Source organism: Eschrichtius robustus, chromosome 4 (genome assembly GCF_028021215.1).
Source record: "Eschrichtius robustus isolate mEscRob2 chromosome 4, mEscRob2.pri, whole genome shotgun sequence".
Taxonomy (NCBI): domain Eukaryota; kingdom Metazoa; phylum Chordata; class Mammalia; order Artiodactyla; family Eschrichtiidae; genus Eschrichtius; species Eschrichtius robustus.
This window is the reverse complement of record NC_090827.1, coordinates 78,109,373-78,133,149: the sequence shown is the minus strand read 5'-3', so window position 1 is coordinate 78,133,149 and position 23,777 is coordinate 78,109,373. Positions and strand designations below refer to the sequence as shown.

Here is a 23,777-nt window from a genome sequence, read left to right as displayed (position 1 = left end):
ATATTCTCTCTGGGCATTAACTGCAATTTAACGTGTTCTTTTTCTTCCTTTCAAAGAAAATACAAAGCAACATAGCTGGCATAGGAAAGTGTCCCCCAGATCAGGAGGCAAACTCATTCTGGTAATGATGGGCCGTTTGTATTTTCGCGAACCTCTTTCCCGGCAGAGCATCCACACCTCCCCCTTCCACCCACCCCACCCCATCTGGTCTGCTTCTCCCCGCCCCCCAGTTGTTGTCGAAGTCTGGAGGTTGGGGCTGGACCCCCTGATTGCGTAAGAGCGAAAAGCGAAGGCGCAATCTGGAGGCTGGAAGATTCAGAGCGCACGGAGTTCGAGGGAAACTCTTATTTTGAAGAGGCCAAGGGGAGGGGGGGCCTTCATTTCCTGACAGCTATTTACTTAGAGCAAATGATTAGTTTTAGAAGGATGGACTATAACATTGAATCAATTACAAAACGCGGTTTTTGAGCCTATTACGGTTGGACCTAGAGTGAGAGAAACAGAGGAGGGGACTACAGGAGAGGACTGAAGGCCGTGGACACATTTTTTGCTCCATATGTAGGATTTTCATTGCGAATTGACATAGAAGGAGAAGGTAAGGGAGGAGAAAAAGAATTTTTGTTTCTAAGAGAAGTCCCTAAATCAGGCCCTTTGGGCTACAAGAAGTGAAGTAACTTCACTTAAAGTTTGGGCGATCAGAAAAAAAAAAAAAAATTGGAGTTGAGTTCTAGTTGTGTGTCCAGAGAGTAATTTATTTTGAATAAACTTCACTTGGAGGAAAGATAACTATAGAGTTCGAAAGTCTAGGCATTTAAAAAAAAACACATTTTCCAGACCTATTTTTAAAAGCAGTGTTTTTCTAACAACTCTATGGCCTCCCAAAGAAATTGTTTAGGGTTACATTTTTGAGGTTTCTTTTGGGATTGGGGGTGGTATTCCTGTATACTGGGACTAGCACCTAGTAATGCTGGGAGTTGGGGCAGAGGTGTTTGCCCTCTTCCTGGCATTGGGTCCTGGAAGGCGACAGGTTTTTAACGAGTGTTTTCATTCCTCGCCCGCGGTTTGGCGCGACAGCGCTGTAGCGGGTGGTGTGGAGCGCGGCCGGTGGACCGAGGGAGGTGGGGAGAGAAGAGCGCGGAGTGGGGGCGCGGAAGGGGTTGAGGGGAGGGGAGGCGTGAAAGGCTCGGCTGGAGAGGGCCGGACCTTGGGTGCCCGCCGGGTGCATATGGCGCTGACCCAGGGCGCGTAATTACTGGACGGCGCTGCGCCCGGTGCGAGCCGGGGCCAGACTCAGCACAGCCTTGGCGGCTGCGAGACAAGCAGAGGGGGCGCGGATTTGGGCGAGGGTTTGGGGAGCTCCTAGGAGGTTTGTGGGATCAGTGAAGTGCGAGGGAGAGCGGGCGCCAGCCCCGCAGTGCGCTCTGGTTGTGCGCTCTAGCGCGGGGGCGACGGCGGCCAGGGCAGGCAGGCAGGCGGTCTGGAGTAATGACAAACACATTTGGCCCCGAGTGAAGAAGTCATCGTCGCCTCGCATTCCAGCAACTGGGATTTGAGGAATTTCGAACTGCGCTCCAAGGGGCCCTCATTGTGCGCGGTGGTCCCCACCCCCACCAATCTCTGCGCGCCCCCTTCCTCGGTCGAACCGTTTATGCAAAGCCCGGGGCTCTGCTCCTGCCCAGTCCCGGCCGCAGGAAGGAAAGAAGGAAGGTCGCCAAGAAAGTGGAGAACTTCTTGTGGGGGAAGTTAGGGACAACTCGTAACGGAGAGACTTGGTTCCCAGGTAAGACAGGAAGATGGGAGGCGAACGACCTCCCTCGGGGCACCCGGACCCTGCACCCCCCTCGCATGCCCCTTTCCGCGCGGGGATGCGTGGCACTCGCCGCCCGTGCTTCACCCTCTCCAGTGTCCCTGTTTCTATTCCACTCCCTGCGCCGGCCAGAGTCTCTGCCCGCCTCGGAGCTCTCTCCTCGCGCCCCTCCTTCTTCCACCGTCTATCCCCATGGAAATCGGCTTTTATACGTGAGATTAACTTCTCCAGGCAGCGCCAGGGGAGCGGGCGGCGTCCACTTGGCTCGGAAACAACTGGGATCAGCGGTTCAGGTCGGAAAGGGTCTCGGCCAGCTCAGAGTGAGAGGGAATGTGGCTTGACCGGAGTACCGCTGTCTGATGGGGCCAGGAACCCCGGCCGCCTGGCCAGGTGTGAAGGAGCTGCCAGTAGCCTGGCCAAGCGTCTCAGCCGTGGAGGAAGCGAGGGGCTGTCGGTTCGCTGTCTCTCCCGCCGCCAGAGCGCCTCCCCCGCACTTTGCTCCCCCAGCCCTGCTAGGACCCCAGGATGTATAGAAAGAGTGCCTGGAAGAACTTGCCACTTAAATCCATCTCCAAGGGTGAGAGGCAAACTGGGGCTGGAGAGGGAGCGTGAATGACCCTTATCAGGTCCGGACTGCCCCACGCCCGGCCCGGCCGCCTGGAAAAGCCCCTGGCTTCGCTGTGTGGGAAATGGCTTTTTGGCTCCGCAACCGACTTGCTCAACGTTTTGGACCGCCTCGCCTCGCCGCGGTCGCTCTCGAACAGAACTAGGCAGCTTTTTAGAGCAGGGAGAGACATCCGGGGCAAACGGGGCACGACAACCAGCCGCACAGCTCACCGGACTAACACCCCAGAGACCGGCGAGCCCCGGGGCCGCTGGAGGGGAGGAAGGGGCCCCCGGGACGTGAGCACCTCATTTGTTGCCGCTCTGACTCTGGTTTTAACATTCCCTCCCATCCCCAATCTCCACCTCCATCTGACCGACCCAGGCCCTGGTGCTGCTGCTTTGCTCCCCTCTCTTCCTTCTCTCTTGCCTTTCTCCTCTCCACAGTCCTTACGGTAAAGGGGGCCCTTCTTCCACTCCCCGACTGGCGAGGGCCCGGCCAGCCTCACTGACACCCTAGTGAGTCCCTGCTTCGGGCTCTTGGACAGTCTTGCTTTTGGTTTGACCCAAGTGTAGCTGGACTCCAGGATTGGAGTCCCAGGAGCGAGGGGTGGTGGCGAGTTCCCGGGAGATAGACGAGGTGGGAGAAGGCACCAGGAAGGAGCCCTCAGCTGCCCCTCGGCCCTTGCACCAGCCTTTAGACCGAGAGGGACTCGAAACGGAGCCTTGGCTCCCGGCCCCAGGTCCGCTTTCCTCCGGGGACACGGACTGGGGAGGGGTGTAGGGGGAGGGGCATCGGGCCGGGCTCTCCAGCTGCAAACGCGTCTGGCGCCGAGGCGGGCCAGTTTTGTGCCTCCTGGGGACCGGCCGTGGGCGGCGCGCAGTGCCGGGACGCATCCTGGGGACGTGGTGACCGGCGCCTTCCTGCAGACCCCGGTGGGTGGGACTCCCTCTGGCCTCCGGGGAGCTGCGATAGGGTTACATGTTGTTGATGGAAAAGTGGCAATTCAGAGGGGGAGAGCTAAAAGCTTGCTCGGTCGCCGAAAGGTACGGCTCTCAGCCTCCCTTGCGTCTGTTCTTACGGGGTCCGCGCGCAGCATCAGCCAGCAGGGTACGCGAGGCGGGGGTGGGGGGGTAAGGTTTGTGGTCTTGCCTCGAGCGCGGGAGGTAGAGTCGGGGCAAATTGCTTTTCCCCACAACACTCTAGTCCAGGCTCTGCCGGTGCTTGTCTTTTGCTGTAGTGGTTCGGTGGCATTTCCTTTTGTTATAAACTGAACAGTGAGGCAGGGATCCGTTGGAAAAGTAGATTGTAGGGGATGGACGACCTCGGAATCAGGGTGCTTCCTTCCCCGCCTATTGCAGTCTTCCCCTTCCCCGCCAAAGGGGAGCGAGAGGCGCAGGCGGCGCTTGTGTGCTCAGGGCAGCCTCGGCTGAGCAAGCGTCGGGCAAGGGGGACACTGGGGAAAGGCTGGGTTCTTAAAAGCGCAGGAGGCGCAGCCACGGCGGCCTTCTCTGCGAGCAGCTGTCCGCGGCCGTGGCGCTTTCCGGCCCATAGGAGGCGCTAGCGCGCGACTGTAACCCTAAACCCACCCGGTCCTTCTCCCTCCACCCCGTCCGGCCCCCTCTCAGGTCTCAGCCGAAAACAATGCGAACGCCTAGCGTCGTGCCTGGGGCGCAGCGGCGGACGCGGGCTCTAAACCTGGGAGCGAGCGGTCGTTGCCCCCAGCCCCGGGGTGACTGAGCTGCCGAGGACGTGGACCAGCGGGAGGGGGAGCGGCCCTCTCGGTGTTCGTGTGGGCGTGGCGGGGCCGGAGGCCGGACGGTGCCAGCGCGGAACCACCCCGGTGAAGGTGGGCGAGCAGCGGTCCCCGCTGCGCTGTCGGGGACCCGGAGCCAGAGCGGCCGGCGGGAGCGAGGAGCTAGCCGGGTAAGATTCTCGGGGCTACTGCGCCCTCTAGCGGGCGTCCGGCTCGCAGTCCGGCTCTCCGCCAGCCTCCGGCGGTCCGCGCAGCCGCCGGGTCGGAGCGCAGCGCTGAGACCCAGGGGAGATTAACCTCGGTCACCTTGCCCCCTCCTGGAGGCCTCAGATTGACGCCTCGCAGGCACTTTGTGTGCCCGAATGGCGCTGGGTGGGCGAGAGGGGCGGAGGTCTACGGGTTTGGGTATAAGGGTAGGGACGTCATAGTAATTAAATGTGGGAGAAGCGGAGGATGTAAAGTCCTGGGCGCTCTTGCGGGGGCGGTGTCAAGCCCCTCGAAAGTTCTCCTGCCGCGCAGGCGGCCTCTTGCTGTTTGTTTTACGACCCTGCGTTATTGTGCAATGGGAACAGTCGTTTCCAATCAGCCCGCAGTTCCCGGGCTGCGCGGCCGTCGCGGCCCCCGCCGGGGGGTTTACGAGGGGTGACAGTGGCATGCGAACAGATTGGGCAGCGCGGGCCCGGCCACGGCGTCGGGACCCCCACCTAGCGCTGCCCAGGTGGTCTCCCTCCCCTGAGCGGGCGGAAACTGCAAGGTGGGGAGAGCGTTGGCGAAACAAAACCCTGAACCGCCCGACCTCCTCCCGAGTGGCTTTTCCTGCTGAACTTTCTAAACCTTTGAGACCTGGGATGGCAGCGCCATTTTCCTGGCTCCCGAAGCTCAGTCTCCTCGGCCGACCCTCTGGCAGGGGTGATGGTGATGGTGGTGGTGGTGATGTCTGGCCTTCAGCGAATTCTCCTGGGGCCCCGCGGAACTTTAAGCCATTTCGCAGACAGTTACCCTATTCCTGTTTCTATTCTGCGGGCTTTGAGCTGAGGTCACCACGACACCTAAATGTACAACCCAATAAAATAAGAGATTGGAAGTTAAGATTTGGGACATTTTGGCACAGAACTTGTAGCAGCATCTGAGTCCTGGCGAAAGCCGGACTGCCTGTCCGTTGGACCAATACTGCCACCTGCTGGTTTTACTTGAGAACTCCAACGACCCTTTGCGAGAATGGGCTTCGCGGATATTCTAAGCGAGTCGTGGCACCAGGAAGATGCATTTTCCACCCGGTAGGACCAAGTTTTCTTTTTCTGTGAAGTTGCAAGAATCATTGGGCTGACAACATTTATTTTATGGACTTCTGGGACGTCTTTCGCCTTAGTTGTTAATCCTTTGTATTTACCTAATGAGCAAAGTGCTGACCTACCACATCTGATTATCAGAGCAGACCTGTGAAGAAGATAGGTGGGTTATTTGCATTTCCTTTTACAGTGAAGCCCTAGTGTTGGAGACTTGGTGAGATCAAGTATACTACAAGCTGCTACACCTAAGGTTGTCCCATTAGGTGTCACACCAGTTTGGTGACAATCAAAAGGAAGTGACATTGTAGTCTCCCGTGGTTAAATATCTGGTGCAGGAGAGCAGAAAAGTTTATGAGCTCAGATGGTCCCATAAAATGTTCCCATGTAAAAATACTCCAGCCCCCGCCCATCACTGGAATGTCTAATGGAACTCAAGGAGATAAAAACAGTAAAACAGGCTCTGGTGAGGTGCAGATCCCAGTAAACACACCCTCGCTGAAGTTGCCACCAGGGTAGACCAGCATTTGGATTGCCTGGGCTGAGGTTACAAGAACATTTGTCGCAGGGAAAAAGCAGCACATGTAATTTTCACAGTTAGAATTAACTGAAGAGAGCTGAAATTAACTGAACCTCGGAAATCTGAATCTTGAAGTCATCAGTGGCTTTTGGGACTGTGAGAAAGTCTTCTGTGGCCTCTAATCATGCCAGGGTGGGGTGAAATTCAGTATTCAGTGGCTCTGCAGCGGGATGCATTGAGCAGCTGGTGATCCGGAAGCCAGCTCTCTGGCTTTGTGAGAAGAATGCCATGCTCTCTCTTCTGGAAATAGTGCCCTTGCATTGCTTGCCCTCTGTTTACTCTCTAGCTTAGCATGTTGTTTTTGACTGTAGAGTCATAGTTAATGTCTCTTTGCTTCTGTTTGCAGGGACAGAGATGACAACCTGTTAAAGAGAAAGAATAGTGGCTGCAAACAGATTTGTTTCTCTGTTTACATGACTGTATTTGTTGGTTCAACTTGAAACGGTCTTGGTAACTACACCAGGCTTCACCACATGCGAGTTCAGATCCGATTCTCCACTGCGCAGGTGGTACAGGGCCAGTCAAGTGGCCTCTGGGGCCTGACTGTCTCAGTAAGTAGAAGCTGCAGTAGCCCCTCTGATGTCCCTCTCATCTAAAACATTTTTGGAGCCTGCAGAAAAAGAGGCAGTATGAAAACTAACAGCTGCAGTTTCTGAAGCCCTTTCAATTAAACTATAGAATTTAGTCTTTATAATAATGCAGTAAGGCAAGCCAGCAAGTCAGGTGTTCTTAGTCCTGGTTTACAGAAGAGACTGAGATTCAGAGAGGTGGCCTAGGTGTCAGATGTGGGATCAGAGCCTGCTTTAATGCCATTTCTATCGTATCTTCTGAGAGAAGGAATGAAGGACCAGAGAATGGGGGGTGGGAGGAGAGACCACACTCATTTGTCTGAGAGTGAACACGGAAGAGATCTCTTTTCTCCAGTCGTTTCTCTAACCTGTGGCAACAAGTTGTGAGTATAGAGGACTGAGACTGAAGTCCAGCACACGGCTGGCATGAGAGAAATGATTATGATTAAAAAAAATGTTTTTTGGATGAAATCCATTCTTCCTCCTTGCAAAGTGATTTATTCTTGCTGACTCATAACATGCTGTGTCTCTCTGAATCTGTAACCTCAGTTACTTATATTTGCATGTACGACTTTTGGATGAGCTCTAGGATAGGGGTTACCGATTAAGGATGAACATTTACTCCCAGGGTAGAAAAGCCCTGGAAATAGCAACATGACTCCTAGAGATTCTCACTCCAGGGCCAATAGGAAGGGAAGCCTCCGTTCTTTCCAGTTGTTTTCCATTACCTCCCTGTAGGGCTAACAGTCTGCAATTATTCAGGAGTAAGTTGTCTGAGTTACAGACGAGTAATGACACGAAACTTCACAAATATGCCTAGATTTCTAGCCAGGGGACCACTCTTATCAGAGAAGGGAGGTTGATATCATAAGTAAACACATGTTGATTTTCAGTATTTGTATCATTATCGCTTGCTCTGAGGCCCTGTTTTCATTGCCCACTTTGTATGTCAGTAAGTAATCTCCCCTGGCATCGGGTCCCCCATATCTGGATGCACAGAAGGAAGCATGGTGGGGCCTGGCCAGGGCAAAACGCTCCTCAGAGCCTGCGCTGTAAAAGCAGTGAGCCCCTCTCTTAAGCTCGGGAATGCTTTAAAGATGCATCATTGGCAAGCCCAGCTAAAGGAATGCAGGATATAAATGTGATAAAACCCAAGACATCAAGCTGGCTCTGGAGGGCTCCTTTGAAGTTTGCTAAGTGGATTATCAGTGGGAGGCTGATATTTATATGTACAAACACACAGGCCGTTACTGCTAATTGTGGTAAATCAGTCTGGCCAGCCTGGCTCTGGGGCCCGCTGTGCCCGTCACCGCAGCAGTGAGGAGACCCTGCATCCCTGGGCACACGCCAGGATCCTTGGAAGCCATCAGCCAGCTAGCATTGTGCAAATTGCATTTGGGTTCACAACACATTGTGCTGCTCTCACTGCGGCAGTGAGCAGAGGAGGAAAGCAGGGCCCCAGTTTGCATTAGGAAATAGTTGGGGGTGGAGGGAGCACAGAGGGTTGAAACACTGACCTTCCCTTGAGAGAGAACATATGGTGGATTGCAGAGAGCGTGTTTTTTCATTACACAGACGTGGTGTTAGAATCCTGGCTTCACCACCAACAGTGTGATTTGGGGTCATTTGCTAAACCTCTCTGAGCCTCAAGCGGCACTTTTTAAAATCAGATATTTCACAGGGTTATTATTAACAAACATGGCATACACATGACAACTTTGGCTCAATAAATATTGGTTTCTCGTTCCTGCTTTGGAGAAAACAGAATTATCATTTTTTTCCTGTCCAGCCCACTCACTGTTACCAGCATTCCATCTTTCACTCTGTCTTTCTTCCTCCTCCATTTAACTGGTAGAATTGAATAGGGCAGAAATCTGATGTCTGCAGGTAGGCCAGTTGCCACTTCCAAGCAAGAATACATGATGAAGCTCTCAGGCTCCACCAAAAACTACTAGGCTATTATCAACTGGATCCTCTGCAACCAAAAAAAAAAAAAAAAGAAGAAAACAAGGGCTAAACACGGGCATACATGAATTTCTTCTCTTGTTTTGTTTTTTAGACAGCTTACTCAGGAATCATGTACACACATCAAAGTCAGTGATGGAACAAATTAAGTCCCATGAACTCATTTCCATTGCATGAGTTGGGGTTTTGAGCAACTCAGAGACCCAGTACCTCCCAGGCCAAGGCTTAGGTGATTTTTATGGGTCACCTTAAAGCTTGCGCCCCTGCCCAGGCCCCTCAGTGGAGCCTCTTTAATTGAAACTTGGGTGCTCAGCAGCCCCAATACCTGCAAGCTCATCGTGGTCGACTTCAGGAAGATCACTTTCTCAGTGACTTCATGTGGGAAGTGAAGGGGGAGATAATAAAATTTGGGGGGGTGTGCATGGAAAGAAAAGGATAAAGGAGAGGGGCCTTTTCAGAGGGTGGACCAAAATGGATTTTTCAGTGGTTTTACTGCCGGGCAATATGGGTCCTTCTTTTCATTTTTCCCTCCGTTAATTTTCCTTATCCCCCCTTTCTTGCCCACTGCTTTTCCCTGTTTTGTCTTAGGGACATTCAGTTTCAGTGTCTCTCTCTCTCTACTCCTCTTCCATTCCCTAGAATTTGTTGCAGGAAATCAGGGTGGAGAACTTTGCTTTTGCAGGTACAGGTACCTGTGTGAAAACGAATCATCCATTGAATTTTATCCTGTGGTTTACTGCATCCCTGAAACACAAGAATTTAGCCACACTTTTCTCTCACACTTCCTCTCCCTTTTTCACTTCCTTTACTGATCCTCCTTCCATGCCTGTGCCCTCGGCTTTTCTGTGCCTTGTTTAGCTTGACTGTGAATGTAACAGGTCCTGGGAGAACTTGGGCTGGGGGCCCAGGCCTGAGCCTGGTACAGGCCTGCCTATGACATCCTCTAAGTGACATTGGGTTAGTGCAACTTGTAAAACGTCTATACCAGAATGGCTCTTAAGTATTAAGGTACTTGTTGGCAGCCCAAGCATCTTTTACAAAAGTTACCGAGGATGTGACCAAGTATTTTCTGTTAGCGAAACACGAAGCAAATGACAACGCATTTTGAGTGAAAACAGCTCAAGTTTAGAAGTTGAGTAAATACATGTGTTTATTTGTTTTTCGCAATCTTTATTTAAATGGTTTAAGAGGAACCATTCTTCTGTACGTTTGGACATATTCCAAGACAATAAAGTGAGACGTTTTGGAACTTGAAAGCTGCAGGCAATCAAAAAGGGTTTTGGCTTCAGATGGCTCCTGTCATGATCTTGGGGCCGCACAAGGCCATCTGATTTCTGCTTCTTAGGCATCTTACTGTTTTAACTGTGAATCTTAAACCAGGATGTTGTTGACTAAAATGGTGCTGTTAACATAAAATTGATGACTAATAAGAACCTGCTGTATAAAAAAATAAATAAAATAAAATTCAAAAAAATAAATAAATAAAAAGGCAATTTAATAACTATAAAAAGAAAAAAACACATTTTCCATAGTGCGAAGCGCAAAGAGAACTAGGCTCACGGATTGTTTTATTGACTAATATTGTTTCTGTTTGACTTTTGACTTTTTCAGTTTTCCAGAACTATGGGGACTTCCCATGGGGCACTCCTGGTCTTAGGCTGTCTCCTCACAGGTATGGATCCCAGGCCTATCTGAGCTCATTGTCCTAGGGGAAATCTTTTTTTTCCCTAAGTTCTGTGCTCTGTGGGTATATGACCTATACTGTGCATACTGCAAACAGTCCAAAAGAGTAAAGAGAAGTAGAAACCTATGGGACATTATCTAGAATGACCACAAACCTTCAGTTCCCTCTGCTGTATTGCACTAATTCCAATTCAAAAAGAATGTTCTTTATATGTGTAATCATGGCGTTGAAATATTGTTAGGAAGAATAGTCTAAATTTGCCCACCGCCCTCTTCCATTTCCTGGGACATGGGTTTCCAGTAGAGGTGGATCAGGGAAATTCAAGAATGCTCAAAGGAAACAAATAATGGAAAATTCTCATCTAGAAAATCATACCTGTCTAAAGTTATACCTGTCTTAAGTGGAAGATGCTTTAATTGCTACAAAATCTTAGAATCACCTTTGGCCTTGAAATCGAATTAATAGACTATTTGACTCTTGGGGAAGCTTACTAACTCTTCTCCAACAGGAGGATGCCATTGGGGCCATTTGTTGAAATATTTATTGGACTTTCTTAGTTTTCATCCAGATATTTATAAATTGCAGATGTTCAGCATGACGCCAGTGTTTTTCTAGTCTGAGGAGTTAACTTAAGCCTATTAGTCTCTTTAGGTCTTACCTAGATGGATATGGTAGAACTGAGCATTATCAGTGATTTAGGAGTTCTGAAGTCCACTCAGTATTCCCCATCTGCAGGATAGTGACCCAGGTGTACTTACCACTTCCCTGTTAACAAAGCTGATCAATCACAGTGGACACATACTGAAGTTGGGTGGGATTCCCACACCAGGCTCAGAGGGAGGTTAGAGAACATTAATGAATAATTAATTAAGTCATAATATCTCTTCTACCAGTTTTATAGACAGAGGAAGCTAAACTGACATTTTAGTTCTAAGATGAACTTAAGAGTTTTTGCTCTTGGGCTTGACTATTCTTTTTGAATTGAAATCCACATCCTCCTGCTTTGGTTTCTGGAAGTCATTAGAGAGGAGGCACGCCAGAGGTTTGAGAGGAACGGAAGATGCATACTTCTTGAGCACGAATCTGCCTTGTGTCTTTACTACTGTCTGCGTTCCCTGTCCACAGTAAAGAACGCATGTGTGCTTGAGCTTATGCTATCTTGGGATATTTCATGGTCACACATAAGAGTCTAAAATATGGAGTTGGAGTCAGACGTCCTCTATCCATTGGAGTGTTTGGAGGGGTGAATCCAGGGGCTATTGAGGCCTTAGGAGCATTTGCTGCTCTCAGCAGATGCGGTGCTGTTATAATGGGGGGCCTTTCACGGGCATCCAGGCTAACGGATTTTTGCGTAGAAATGGTCATTGTTCATAGAAGCTGCTCTGGGTGAGACCGTCCTTTTGGACTGCATCCTATTCAGAGCATGTTTCCTTTTACAGGGCCGAGCCTCATCCTCTGCCAGCTTTCATTACCCTCCATCCTGCCCAATGAAAACGAGAGGGTTGTGCAGCTGAATTCATCCTTTTCTCTGAGATGCTTTGGGGAGAGTGAAGTGAGCTGGCAGTACCCCATGTCTGAAGAAGAGAACCCCAATGTGGAAATCAGAAACGAGGAGAACAACAGTGGCCTTTTTGTGACGGTGCTGGAAGTGGTCAGTGCCTCGGCGGCCCACACAGGGCTGTACACTTGCTATTACAACCACACGCAGTTGGAAGAAAGCGAGATCGAGGGCAGACGCATTTACATCTATGTGCCAGGTGAGTTGCCTGGGTCCCCTGGACCAAGCTTATCGTCGTCCCGTCTCTCCTGTTAATTGTATGAGAGCTTTAAAAAGTATAAAAATAATAAATTTTCATTGGAGAAAATTTGAAAACTATAGGCAAACACACAAACTTAAATCAAGATCATTTGTCATGCTGTCATCTAGAAATATTCACTGTTAATATTTTGGAACTGTATTAAGTTTTGAAAATCATTGTCATTGTGGCATCTTTTATTGGCATTGTGCAGAATGTCTGAAATGCACTCATTTCTTTTTTTTTTTTTTCTTACCTGCCTGAATGAGATCAACTCATTAATAACTGACTACATATGTTTTGCTACGTTCAGTATTTTTTTTTTCCACACACACTGTATTTTATTTTTACAAGACACAAATAAACTGGCACCAAGCATTGTAAATGGACGACCACAACAAAAGCAACAATGATTGCAATTACCAAACACGAAACACACTCATACTATGTCATAATATTGACATTCAGTCGAGTAATCCTCCACTCTAACAGCTCCTTTACTTTGCAGTGATAATTGATTTGTATATTTTTTGCCTCTGAGTCCTTGTGGGATTTTTTTTTTTTATTCAAACAGAAAGTCACAAAAATTATAATCATCCTCATCAGTTCACTCAGTCCCACGTAATTAATTTTTTTTTTTCATCTTGATCTTTTGTTAGCACTTTTATGAATTCATCAGTTTTCCATTAGAGTTCTGAAAATGCTTATTCATTCAGTTCAGCAGTATAGTCAGTTACCAGAAACCTGTACTTGTCAGAGTTTTTTCCATGAATTCCTTGAAGATGAAACCCTTTTATAGGAACATTTTTGCAAAAGCATCAGAGTATACCCAGAACTGTCTGTAAATGACAAAAGACTTAAAAATGACCACGGTTAAAGATTTGATGAAAATTCATAATAATGCAATTGACAAGGAAATTTAGTTATTTTTGAGATATATGAAATGTACTCATTTCTATTCAGTTTGATCAAGTTCAACAAATATTTACTGTGTATGCTTTGTGTGACAGGCACTGCTAAGTGCTGGGGCCAGAAAGTAATTAGGTAGGCCTTACGTTGGACTTGCTCATAGATCATTATAATAGTTTCCAAATAACCATGCTATTTCTTAAATTCAATAAAACATATACAGGCATACCTTGGAGATGTTACAGGTTTGGTTCCTGACCCCCACATTAAAGCCAATATCACAATAAAGCGAGTCACACAAATCTTTTTTGGTTTTCCAGTGGATATAAAAGTTACGTTTGAATTATACTGTAGCCTATTAGGTGTGCAATAGCATTATGTCTTAAAAAAACAATGTACATACCGTAAGTTTAAAATATTTTATTGCTAGAAATACCATCATCTGAGCCTTCAGTGAGTTGTAATCTTTTTGCAATAGTAACATCAAATATCGCTGATCACAGATCACTGTAACAAAGATAATAACAATGAGAAAGTTTGAAATACTGCAAGAATTACTAATATGCGACACAGAGACACAGACTGAGTGAAATGCTGTTGGAAAAAATGGCACTGAGAGATTTTCTTGATGCAGTGTTGCCACAAACCTTCAATTTGTAAAAAAATTCAGTATCTGCGAAGCGCAATAAAGCAAAGTGCAATACACCGAGGTGCGCCTGTATTTACTCTTGATGAGTTGGAATAGATTTTTTTCTTTTTAATAAACATTCAGGTTGATGTTGTCTCTTGTCCTCCAAGAAGCACATGCCAGGATAGGAGTAAGGTGGGATTAAGTATGTAAGGGTTTTACTAGGAGAGAGGCTTATGAGAGAAAATGGGGAGGGATCCAGCAGAGGCTGGGAGAACTGTCTGCCTGCATTGTAAGTGTGACCCTGAATGAAGGAGAGTGGGAAGGAAGGTGGGGTAGATGAGTACTAGACCTCTGGGCAAAGAAAGCTGGGGAGTCCTCCAGGCTAAGGAACCCCTGTTCCACACACTCATTGTCTGGAAGCATCTCTGGAGGGCATGGCCTAGGGTTGTGATGGATTTCAGAGCCAGGCCCCGTTGCTGGAGGAAGGTGTGGTGCTTTCCCACAGCACCCTAATTAACTAGCCTTAGCCGTGAGCTTGAGATGCATTTGGTCTACCACCCTCCTAGCATTGCCTGGGTACTCCTTTGTAATGATCTATGTCTATATCTGTACCTGTATCTATATCTGTACCTGTATCTGTATATATTGGCTTCTTCCAAGGACAGTTGTTAAAAGAAGGACCACCATGTTATTTAAACATTGCATAGGTAACACATGATGGTAGCGGAGACTTGCATTTTAAAGGAAGCTCTGGCTGATGTGTAATGGATATCAAACTGTATATTTTAACCTGAAATTAACTTGCAGCTTTGTTTGCTGGAATCTTTGCTAACAGAGTGCAAGAATTTGCAACTCTAAACACAAATTCAAGTCATGGCAATTTTAATATATGGATGGGTGAATTAAAGAGTACTTGGTTTCAAATAAACCAACATATAAACCATTTACAGCTCTTGCCATCCGTGTCATTTTAGCAGAGGTAGAGTAAGGGGCTTTCAGAAGTGTATCTTCATACCTTTCTGTCTTCTCAAGTTTTTAAAATTGGCTCCTCTTCCTGCCTTCTGTAACAGTGGGTGCTCCATGGATCTAGACCCTCTTCACTTCTGTTCTGACACTCTTATCTATATCAGCCTTCCCTCCTAGCAATCAAAAAAAAAAATGTTTCAAAAAGGGTAGGTATTTAGAATGTTACCCGTCATTCCCACCATAAATACCGCCCCCCTCTTCTGTTGTGAAGACAATGGTAGGAAGGTGGGTTTGTTAAAGGTCCCTGGGTCTTGGAGTTTTGATCTGCCTAAGATTGCCCAAAGATTCTTCTTTTTTTTTTTTGGCTGTGCTGTGCAGCTTGCGGGATTTTAGTTCCCCGACCAGGGATCGAACCCTGGGCCCTTGGCAGTGAGAGTGAGGAGTTCTAACCACTGGACTGCTGGGGAATAACCAGTCCAAAGGTTCTTCTTGTTCCTCCCTTGCCCCAGCACAGACATCATCTGGCTAGGCCCTGCATTGTCAGAGATCTTGTTTGCAGTTATGAAGAGTTGCACATCCTTTGCGAAACTGATGCTTGAGACTCTCAGTACTTCTTACCATAGTAGCTTAAGTAGCTGGTTTTCTTTTGAAAAGGAAATTCTCAAGCTATGGGATTATACATTTTATTTATTATTTGAGAGTCATTTTTTTTAATAGGTAGGTTTCTGTACTCCTTTTCAGTAATACTGACTATAGGCCATAAGCATTGTCAAAAGCATTGCATAATTTAAAAATTATAAGTATTTTCTCATGTTTTGAACAGACCTGATTATTTTGTTGTCCATTTTTTGTTGTTTTTAGTAGTTGTTTAAATTTTTACCTCAATTCCTGACTAATATTTATATTTATCATCAGTATTTTTTATGAGGGTATAGGCAATTTGGTATTGTTCATACTTTAAAAAGTATGAACCTTCTAGCTTTTATGATGATTAATGTCAGTGGGGTGACACTTCTATATATATGTGTGAAGGTAAAATTCATACCTTTGAATTTGATTAATGGCAAAGGAATAATTTTTCTGCATGTATGTGTAAAGATGAAATTAATCCCTAACATGTTTTTCTTTCTTTTTCAAACCTCAGACCCAGATGTCGCCTTCGTACCTCTAGGAATGACAGATTACTTGGTCATCGTGGAGGACGATGATTCTGCCATCATTCCTTGTCGAACGACTGATCCTGAGACACCAGTGATCTTACTCAGCAGTGACGGGGTGGTGCACGCCTCCTATGACAGCAGACAAGGCTTTAATGGAACCTTCACTGTCGGACCCTATATCTGCGAGGCCACCGTCAGGGGGAAGAAGTTCCAGACCATCCCATTCAATGTTTATGCTTTAAAAGGTACTTGTGCCCTCTCCCTCCTTCTTAAAATAAGAGTTACAGGCAAAACAGTCAGATGCATGTAGGTTTTTTTTTTTTTTTAATCTTAGTCCCTGGTGATGGGAGACCCCAAATTCTGATATGGGAACTTAGGATCCCACCCTTACCGTACAATGTTAAGCTGACTTCTGTGGCTGTAACAGTACGAAGCTTAGCAATACCAAAGGCAAAAGCTTTCCTACCCCTGTAAGATTTTGTGTTTCATCAGTTGACTTCAAAACACTCTAAGGAATTCTTTTCTTGCATAAGCCTCTTACTGTTTAGTCACATTCCTGACTACAAAGGCCCTAACAACAAACACACACCTGTGGGGGTTGGACCCCTAGGTTAATTTTAGTAACTTAAGAAAAGTGATTTTGATTTTGAGAAAAGCTGGTGGTTGTCGACTTCATCCCTTTGATGCGAGTGGTTAATGCAAATGGGAAAGTATAAACCATGCTTGGGGCAACAGATTTATCGAACACTTACGTGTAGGTGTGGCGTTAGCGAGAATGTGCCATTTAACTTTTGTGAAGGGCTTATTTTATGCCTGGCTCTGTGCTAGGTTCTCGAAGTGCTGAGAATACCTGGGGAGCAGAGTGGGAGAGAAGAGGAGAATAAGCGATGGGGTGGGAACTAGTGCCTATAGGGGAGTGCAGGTCAGTAAAGGCTGAGTACATCCATCAATAAAGGTGGCTGCAGTTGTAATTAACCCAAATGCTTGCCGGTTCAAATGTGGTCTTCTGTTTAATTGGAGTTTATTTTTACTATTGTTATTGTTCTGCGTGTGTATGTGTGTGTGTGTCTTATTTTGTGCCAAATTATGTATGTCAACGCAAATCAAGGCTTCTGAGATTTTCAATATTTTGTCTTGATCAAGGTGATTTGCAAATTATTTTTCAGGGTCATCTTAAAAAAGCCCAAACCTTATAAGATCCTAACTATACTGTGGATATTTAGGTCCTTGTGTTTGTTCTTTTTTGAAATAGCAACATCAGAACTTGATCTGGAAATGGAAGCTCTTAAAACTGTATATAAGGCAGGGGAATCGATTGTGGTCACCTGCGCCGTCTTTAACAATGAGGTTGTGGACCTTCAGTGGACTTACCCTGGACAAGTGGTAGGTACCCTCACGGCCCCTGGTGGCATGGAATGGAGTACAGGAGGGGTCCAAAGACCCATCGCTGATGGGGCATGGCACTGACCTCCTCTAGACCTCAGCTTCCCATCTCTAAGCTGCTCACTGACCAGATGACTTCATGGCTCTTGGAGCAATGGGAGAGTCTGAGATGATGACAGCTGGACAGAATGCATAGATATTTCACACTGACCCCTTTTTCTCATAAGTATGAAAGAAACCGGAAGGTTCTATGGCTACAAGATAACAACCAAAAAAATTAAAAAATGAATGGATTTTAAAATTTGCTGATTGCTGAGAGAGTCATGAATTCTCCTTTTCTTGGCTCTCATGCCTTTGGGTTTTGAGGCATTTGATAATGTTGATTGCCTGCCCCCTTCTATTTCTGCTTTATGGACACCCATGATACTTCTGCCTCCTGCCTGCCTGGTCTTTCTTTGCATGGTTTTCTTCAGTGAACAGGCATAACTTGAGTCATTCAACAAAGATTTAATGATGTTTGCCAAATCCCAAGCACTCTGTTAAAAGCTGGCCCATGTACAGAAAGAGGGAGAAGGAGGGAGGAGTGGAGATGGAAGTGGGGAAGGGGAGCCACCGTGCCATCTCTGATCCCTGGCGATTTACACATAGGGTCTCATTCATTCTGTTTTTTTTTTTTTAATTGAAGTATAGTTAATTTACAGTGTGGTGTTAGTTTCGTGTACAGTAAACGGATTCAGTTATACATACATATATTCTTTTTCAGATTCTTTTCCATTATAGGTTATTATAAGATTTTGAGTATAGTTCCCTGTGCTATACAGTAGGTCCTTGTTGTTTTCCTGTTTTATATATAGCGGTGCGTATATGTTAATCCTGGGTCTCATTCATTCTAATGCATTGTGGTAAATGTATATGAACCATTGTGAAAGGCTGTGATGGTCCCACGCAGAAACAATTAACAGTGTTTAATGCAGGGTCCTCATGGAGAACAAAAAACATATATGTATATACATGCTTTTTTTCCCCCTTCACTCCTAGTTTGCAAATTTCGGCTCCTTGCTCTTTTTTTGGCATTTTATAGTATCTCTTCTTTTTTTTAATAAATTTATTTATTTTTATTTTTGTCTACGTTGGGTCTTCGTTGCTGCGCACGGGCTTTCTCTGGTTGTGGCGAACGCAGTCTACTCTTTGTTGTGGTGCGCAGGTTTCTCCTTGTGGTGACCTCCCCCGCTGAGGAGCACGGGCTCCAGGCGCACGGGCCTCAGCAGTTGTGGCTCACGGGCTCTAGAGCGCAGGCTCAGTAGTTGTGCTGCACGGGCCTAGTTGCTCCGCGGCATGTGGGATCTTCCCAGACCAGGGCTCGAACCCGTGTCCCCTGCATTGACAGGCGGACTCTTAACCACTGCGCCACCAGGGAAGTCCCTAGTATCTCTTCTTTTATCCATTTCTCTCCCCCATGCTTTTGCTGCCCCTTTCCTTTCTCTCCAGGGCATCTGATTGGAAGTTGGGCATTTTTACATATTGCCTTATAAACCTCATGTATTGAAGAGACATTCACAGACCTATATATATATATATATATATATATATATCTTCGCTGAAATGTAAAGCTATCTGATTTTTCTGTTCATACCTGATTGCCTTTAACCCTTAAAACAGAAACATTTCATTTATTGGAGATAAATTTTTTTTCCCCTTGAAACCAAACTATGTGCTGTTTGGCCCCAAAATATATAATCAAAGTATTGGTTTATAAATCATATTTTTGTTTGATATTAAAAGTAATGTAGGCTTATTGTTGTAACTTCATAAAATTTAGAGAAACAGGAAAAGTCACTTCCCAGAACACCCCCATTAAAATTTTAGGGAGATAAATCCTTTAAATACTTTATAAATGTAATAATTAATAGCTACTATACTTTAAATAGTACTTTGTTACGTATTTTTCCTGTGGCAGTATAGCACAAACACCTTTCTATGTCATTAAATATCTTTTTAAACAGGATTTTCAAAGGAGTGAGCTTAAAAAAAACCCTTTTTTTAATTAGACTTTATTTTTTAGGGCAGTTTTAAGTTCACAGCAAAATTGAGGCGAAAGTACTGAGATTTCTTGCATAGCTCCTGGGCTCACACGAGAGCAACCTCCCCCATCACATCCCCACAGGGCGGTACACTTGTTACAATCCGTGAACCCATATCGGTGCATCATTATCACCCAGAGTCCGTAGCTTACGTGAGGGTTCACTCTTAGGAGCTAGCTTGCTAAAGTCGGTTTTCCTCCCCTTTTTCTGTAGAAAGGCAAAGGCATCACAATGCTGGAGGAAACCAAGGTCCCGTCCATCAAATTGGTGTACACTCTGATGGTCCCCGAGGCCACGGTGAAAGATAGCGGAGATTACGAATGTGCTGCCCGCCAGGCCACCAAGGAGGTCAAAGAAATGAAGAAAGTCACCATTTCTGTGCATGGTATGTTCTGCTTTCTAAAATGTCCATCGGCTGTGCTGCTCGGGGATCCACTATGCGGTAATCATTGTTTAATGGAAACTTTTCCCCGTACAGAGAAAGGGTTTATTGAAATCAAACCCAACTTCAGCCCGTCGGAAGCTGTCAACCTGCATGAAGTCAAACATTTTGTGGTGGACGTGCAGGCCTACCCCCCTCCCAGGATAGCCTGGCTGAAGGACAACCTGACTCTGATTGAGAATCTCACGGAGATCACCACTGACATAGAAAAGATTCAGGAAATAAGGTAAAGAAACACCCTTCCTGAGTATGCCTTTTCTTTTTATTGTGTATTCCTAGATAGACTGAGGTTTGTGCGTGTCTTACAACCCAAACCAAGAGTCCATATAGAAAATTTAGCAGTCAGAAATAGGAGATAGTGGAAATCAAGTACCTTTCCTGATAACATTGCAATGCAGTAATAATATGTTGGTAAGTTTATGATCAAATGAGAAAAAGAAGAACTGAAAATCTCTGCTCCCAATGAAAGATACGTTGCTGGATTCAGCAAGGGATGGAGGAAAGAAAGTAAAATTGGACCCACTTGTATGGTGATTACAGTTCCAGGGCAATTAGCACATAAACCTACATGAAACAAAACATTGCTGGCTTCATTTGAAACGCATTTGCCCCAGTGAGGCCTCCATGGGAAATAAGAGTAGTGTCTGGTTAAATGTGGTTAGGAGAAGACATACAGTGAATAGTTTGGATCCCTGCCCTCTGAGGAGTCGGGAGACTGCTGTCATCTCTTAACCAGTGGTGGAGTTTTGGGTAAGTCACCCTTCAGCCTCAGTTTTCCCATCTATAATGTAGGGTTAATAATACCTTGTGTCCTTCAAGGCGAGGAACTGGACCAGATGATATTTTGAGGTCTCTTGCAGTTTTAAGCTCTGATTAGAATTTAGGAGTAGAAGGTACCTCTTGAAGGGCTCAGCTAATCCAGCCCTGCACCTTTGTCAGAAACCATCCCAGGGAGACACAGTCCTCTATTTCAAGCCTTCAGGGAAGAAGAGAAGACAGAACCCCTCTCTCATCAGTTTGCTTAACCTCAGGATTCGCTTTCTTCTTTCTGAACTAAATTCCATGTGTAATTGAGAAGTGACATCTGGGAAAATGGTCGTGGAAACCTCTGTGGAACAGTGATGGAAAAAGAAGTGGGATACTGAATCTGGAAGGCTTTCTGATGACACGAAATGGAGGTGCACAAAGAGGTGGGCAGTGCCCAACTTTCCACTAGGCTGTGAGGCCAGAGAGGAATAGGGTGATCCTGGCACAGCCAACACTTGAGACACCCGTCTGAGGGCTGTCTGCAAGCTACAGTAAATAGCGATGGCCAGACAGCGGTCGTCAGCTTAGTGGTCCAGGAGAGTGGCCTGTTCAGGTGCTTCGAGAGTTCCTGCAGCACATCTGGTCCCCATGATGGGCAAGGGAACATAGGATGCATATGATGGAGGGGTGTCTGGCTTAACTTAAAACTAGTGAATCCGGGCTTCCCTGGTGGCACAGTGGTTAAGAATCCGCCTGCCAATGCAGGGATACGGGTTCAAGCCCTGGTCCGGGAAGATCCCACATGCTGCGGAGCAACTAAGCCCGTGCGCCACAACTACTGAGCCTGCGCTCTAGAGCCCGCAAGCCACAACTACTGAACCCGTGTGCCTAGAGCCCGTGCTCTGCAACAAGAGAAGCCACCACAATGAGAAGCCTGCGCACCGCAACGAAGAGTAGCCCCCGCTCACCGCAACTAGAGAAAGCCCACGCGTAGCAACGGAAACCCAACAGAGCCAAAAATAAATAAATAAAATAAATAAATTTAAAAAAAACCCCAAAAACTAGTGGATCCACCAGCTTCCTTGGCTGAACAAGTGCAGGAAATGAACGACAAAAGACTGTCTGGTCATTGGCAGCCAGGGGTGCTAAGGGGACTCTAAAGAAGTCTATTCCAGAGTGTGTCCAGTGTGGTGTGGCAGAGGGAAAGCCAGCCCAGCATGCTCTCGTCACAGGTCCCAGCACCTGGCGTCTTGGGCTAGAAGACTCTACATTAGCAGGGTATTTTGGAGCCTCTGAAATGCTTTCCTATAGATGATTTCATGTAATTAATTCTCAAAATGACACTTGCATACAGCTTTCCAATGCTACACATAAGGAACCTGAGGCATGGAGAGGTTCAGTCATGCCCCAGGTCTCCTCCCTTCATGACCAGTGCTCTTCCTCTCACTCCACCTTCTTTTCACTCACAGTTCCACACTGTACTGTTTTTTTTAAATTTTTTTTTATTTTTTAATTTTTATTTATTTATTTATTTTTAATTAATTAATTAATTTATTTTTGGCTGTGTTGGGTCTTCGTTCCTGTGTGAGGGCTTTCTCTAGTTGTGGCAAGCAGGGGCCACTCTTCATCGCGGTGCGCGGGCCTCTCACTATCGCGGCCTCTCTTGTTGCAGAGCACAGGCTCCAGACGGGCAGGCTCAGTAGTTGTGGCTCACGGGCCTAGTTGCTCCACGGCACGTGGGGTCCTCCCAGACCAGGGCTCAAACCCGTGTCACCTGCATTAGCAGGCGGATTCTCAACCACTGCGCCACCAGGGAAGCCCCTGTTTTTTTTTTAAATTATAAATTTGTTTATTTATTTATTTTTATTTTTGGCTGTGTTGGGTCTTTGTTGCTGTGCATGGGCTTTCTCTAGTTGCGGCGAGCGGGGGCTACTCTTCGTTGCGGAGCACGGGCTCTAGGCGCGAGGGCTCAGTAGTTGTGGCTCGTGGGCTCTAGAGCGCAGACTTAGTAGTTGTGGCACACAGGCTTAGTTGCTCTGTGGCATGTGGGATCTTCCCGGACCAGGGCTCAAACCCATGTCCCCTGCCTTGGCAGGCAGATTCTTAACCATTGCGCCACCAGGGAAGCCTATCACACTGTACTGTTTTGTTAATGACAGTCAAATGGGCAATTACTTTATAGATGCACACACACACGTGCACACACACACATACTCATGGCCAAATGTCATTTATTATATGTGTAAGAAACCTTTTGGAGAAGCTTCCCATTAATGAAGTATGAAGGACTATGTTTCTCTAATTTATTTAGTTTTTAAGATGAGTCCTGTGTTTTAAAATCATTCAAGCCTAAAGACAGTGCATTGTAAGAAACCTTATTCCACTCCTGTCCTCATGTTCCTCGGTACCCCCTCCTCTCCACCCCCAGGGGAATACTTTTGTTAGTTATGTTAGGTTCTTATGAAACCTTCCAGAGTTTCTTAAAGCAAATACAAGCAAGCAGGAATTTTAAACCCTAGTGACCTCTTCGGATCGATACAGAGACGGTGTCCTCCTTCTTTCTTCCAAGGATGTTCCATTGTTTGGCTAATCACTCAAATGGTGATTATTTAGGGGAAGCAAGTATTTTTTTAAAAGGTAAAAATCAAGGGTTAAAAAAAAAAAAGGAAAGTTGGTGGGTTTATTCCCATTCAGAAGTCTGGCCTTAGCAGAGCTGACTGCTCTTGTAGCCACATAAGCCATTGCTCATCTCAGGTTTTCCCGTCTTATGTTTAAGAATTAAGCGTCTATGACTCAGACCTTCAGTGCGTAGAAAGTGTATCAGAAATCCCAGAGAGCGATGATATGGACAAGAAAACAAGGTGTTTTTACTTTTTTACAAAAAACAAAATTCGAATTGAATGTGGTTATTACTTAACGATTAGAATTTATTTGGCTACAACTTGCTGAAACAAAGTCCTTTTCTTTTAAGGTATCGAAGCAAATTAAAGCTGATCCGAGCTAAGGAAGAAGACAGCGGCCATTATACTATTGTAGTTCAAAATGAAGACGATGTGAAGAGCTATACTTTTGAACTCTTAACTCAAGGTATGTAAGGGCTGTATAAAGATAATGCCAGCTCAGTGGATGCGTGACTGAGAGTCTCCCGAGGAGAGCCTGGCGCTTCTCCCCCAGGTCGTGGAGGGAAAAGCAGCCCTTTTAGGGGAGAAGCAGGGACTGTAGATGTCACATGTCAGGGATAGCTTTGCTGGACTTATAAATCCACATAATTCTGGGAGGTTCCAGGCTAGCCTGGAATACTTTGGGAATTCCTAGGCTCCACTAGCTTCCTCACCATCTGCTTCTCAATGTGGTCTGGGAAGAGTGACATGATGCTTTTTGGTCTGGATGACCTTAGATTGTTCCAGAGTG

General features: G+C 46.4%; 1 protein-coding gene across 10 annotated transcripts in view; it reads left to right on the top strand.

Moving 5' to 3' along the window:
• The first annotated feature begins 430 nt into the window (after positions 1-430).
• Positions 431-23,777, top strand: part of PDGFRA (platelet derived growth factor receptor alpha) — a 46,651-nt gene continuing 23,304 nt past the window's right edge. Inside the window, exons 1-11 of one of the 10 annotated variants that reach the window (XM_068542935.1) lie at positions 3,364-3,457; positions 4,040-4,337; positions 5,279-5,444; positions 6,380-6,584; positions 10,179-10,239; positions 11,691-12,008; positions 15,698-15,958; positions 16,966-17,096; positions 19,391-19,562; positions 19,656-19,845; positions 23,338-23,453. In XM_068542935.1, coding sequence (XP_068399036.1) covers positions 6,507-6,584; positions 10,179-10,239; positions 11,691-12,008; positions 15,698-15,958; positions 16,966-17,096; positions 19,391-19,562; positions 19,656-19,845; positions 23,338-23,453 — 1,327 coding nt within the window. In that variant the 5' untranslated portion in view covers positions 3,364-3,457; positions 4,040-4,337; positions 5,279-5,444; positions 6,380-6,506. The other 9 variants (XM_068542931.1, XM_068542932.1, XM_068542934.1 and 6 more) reach the window with 9 other exon arrangements.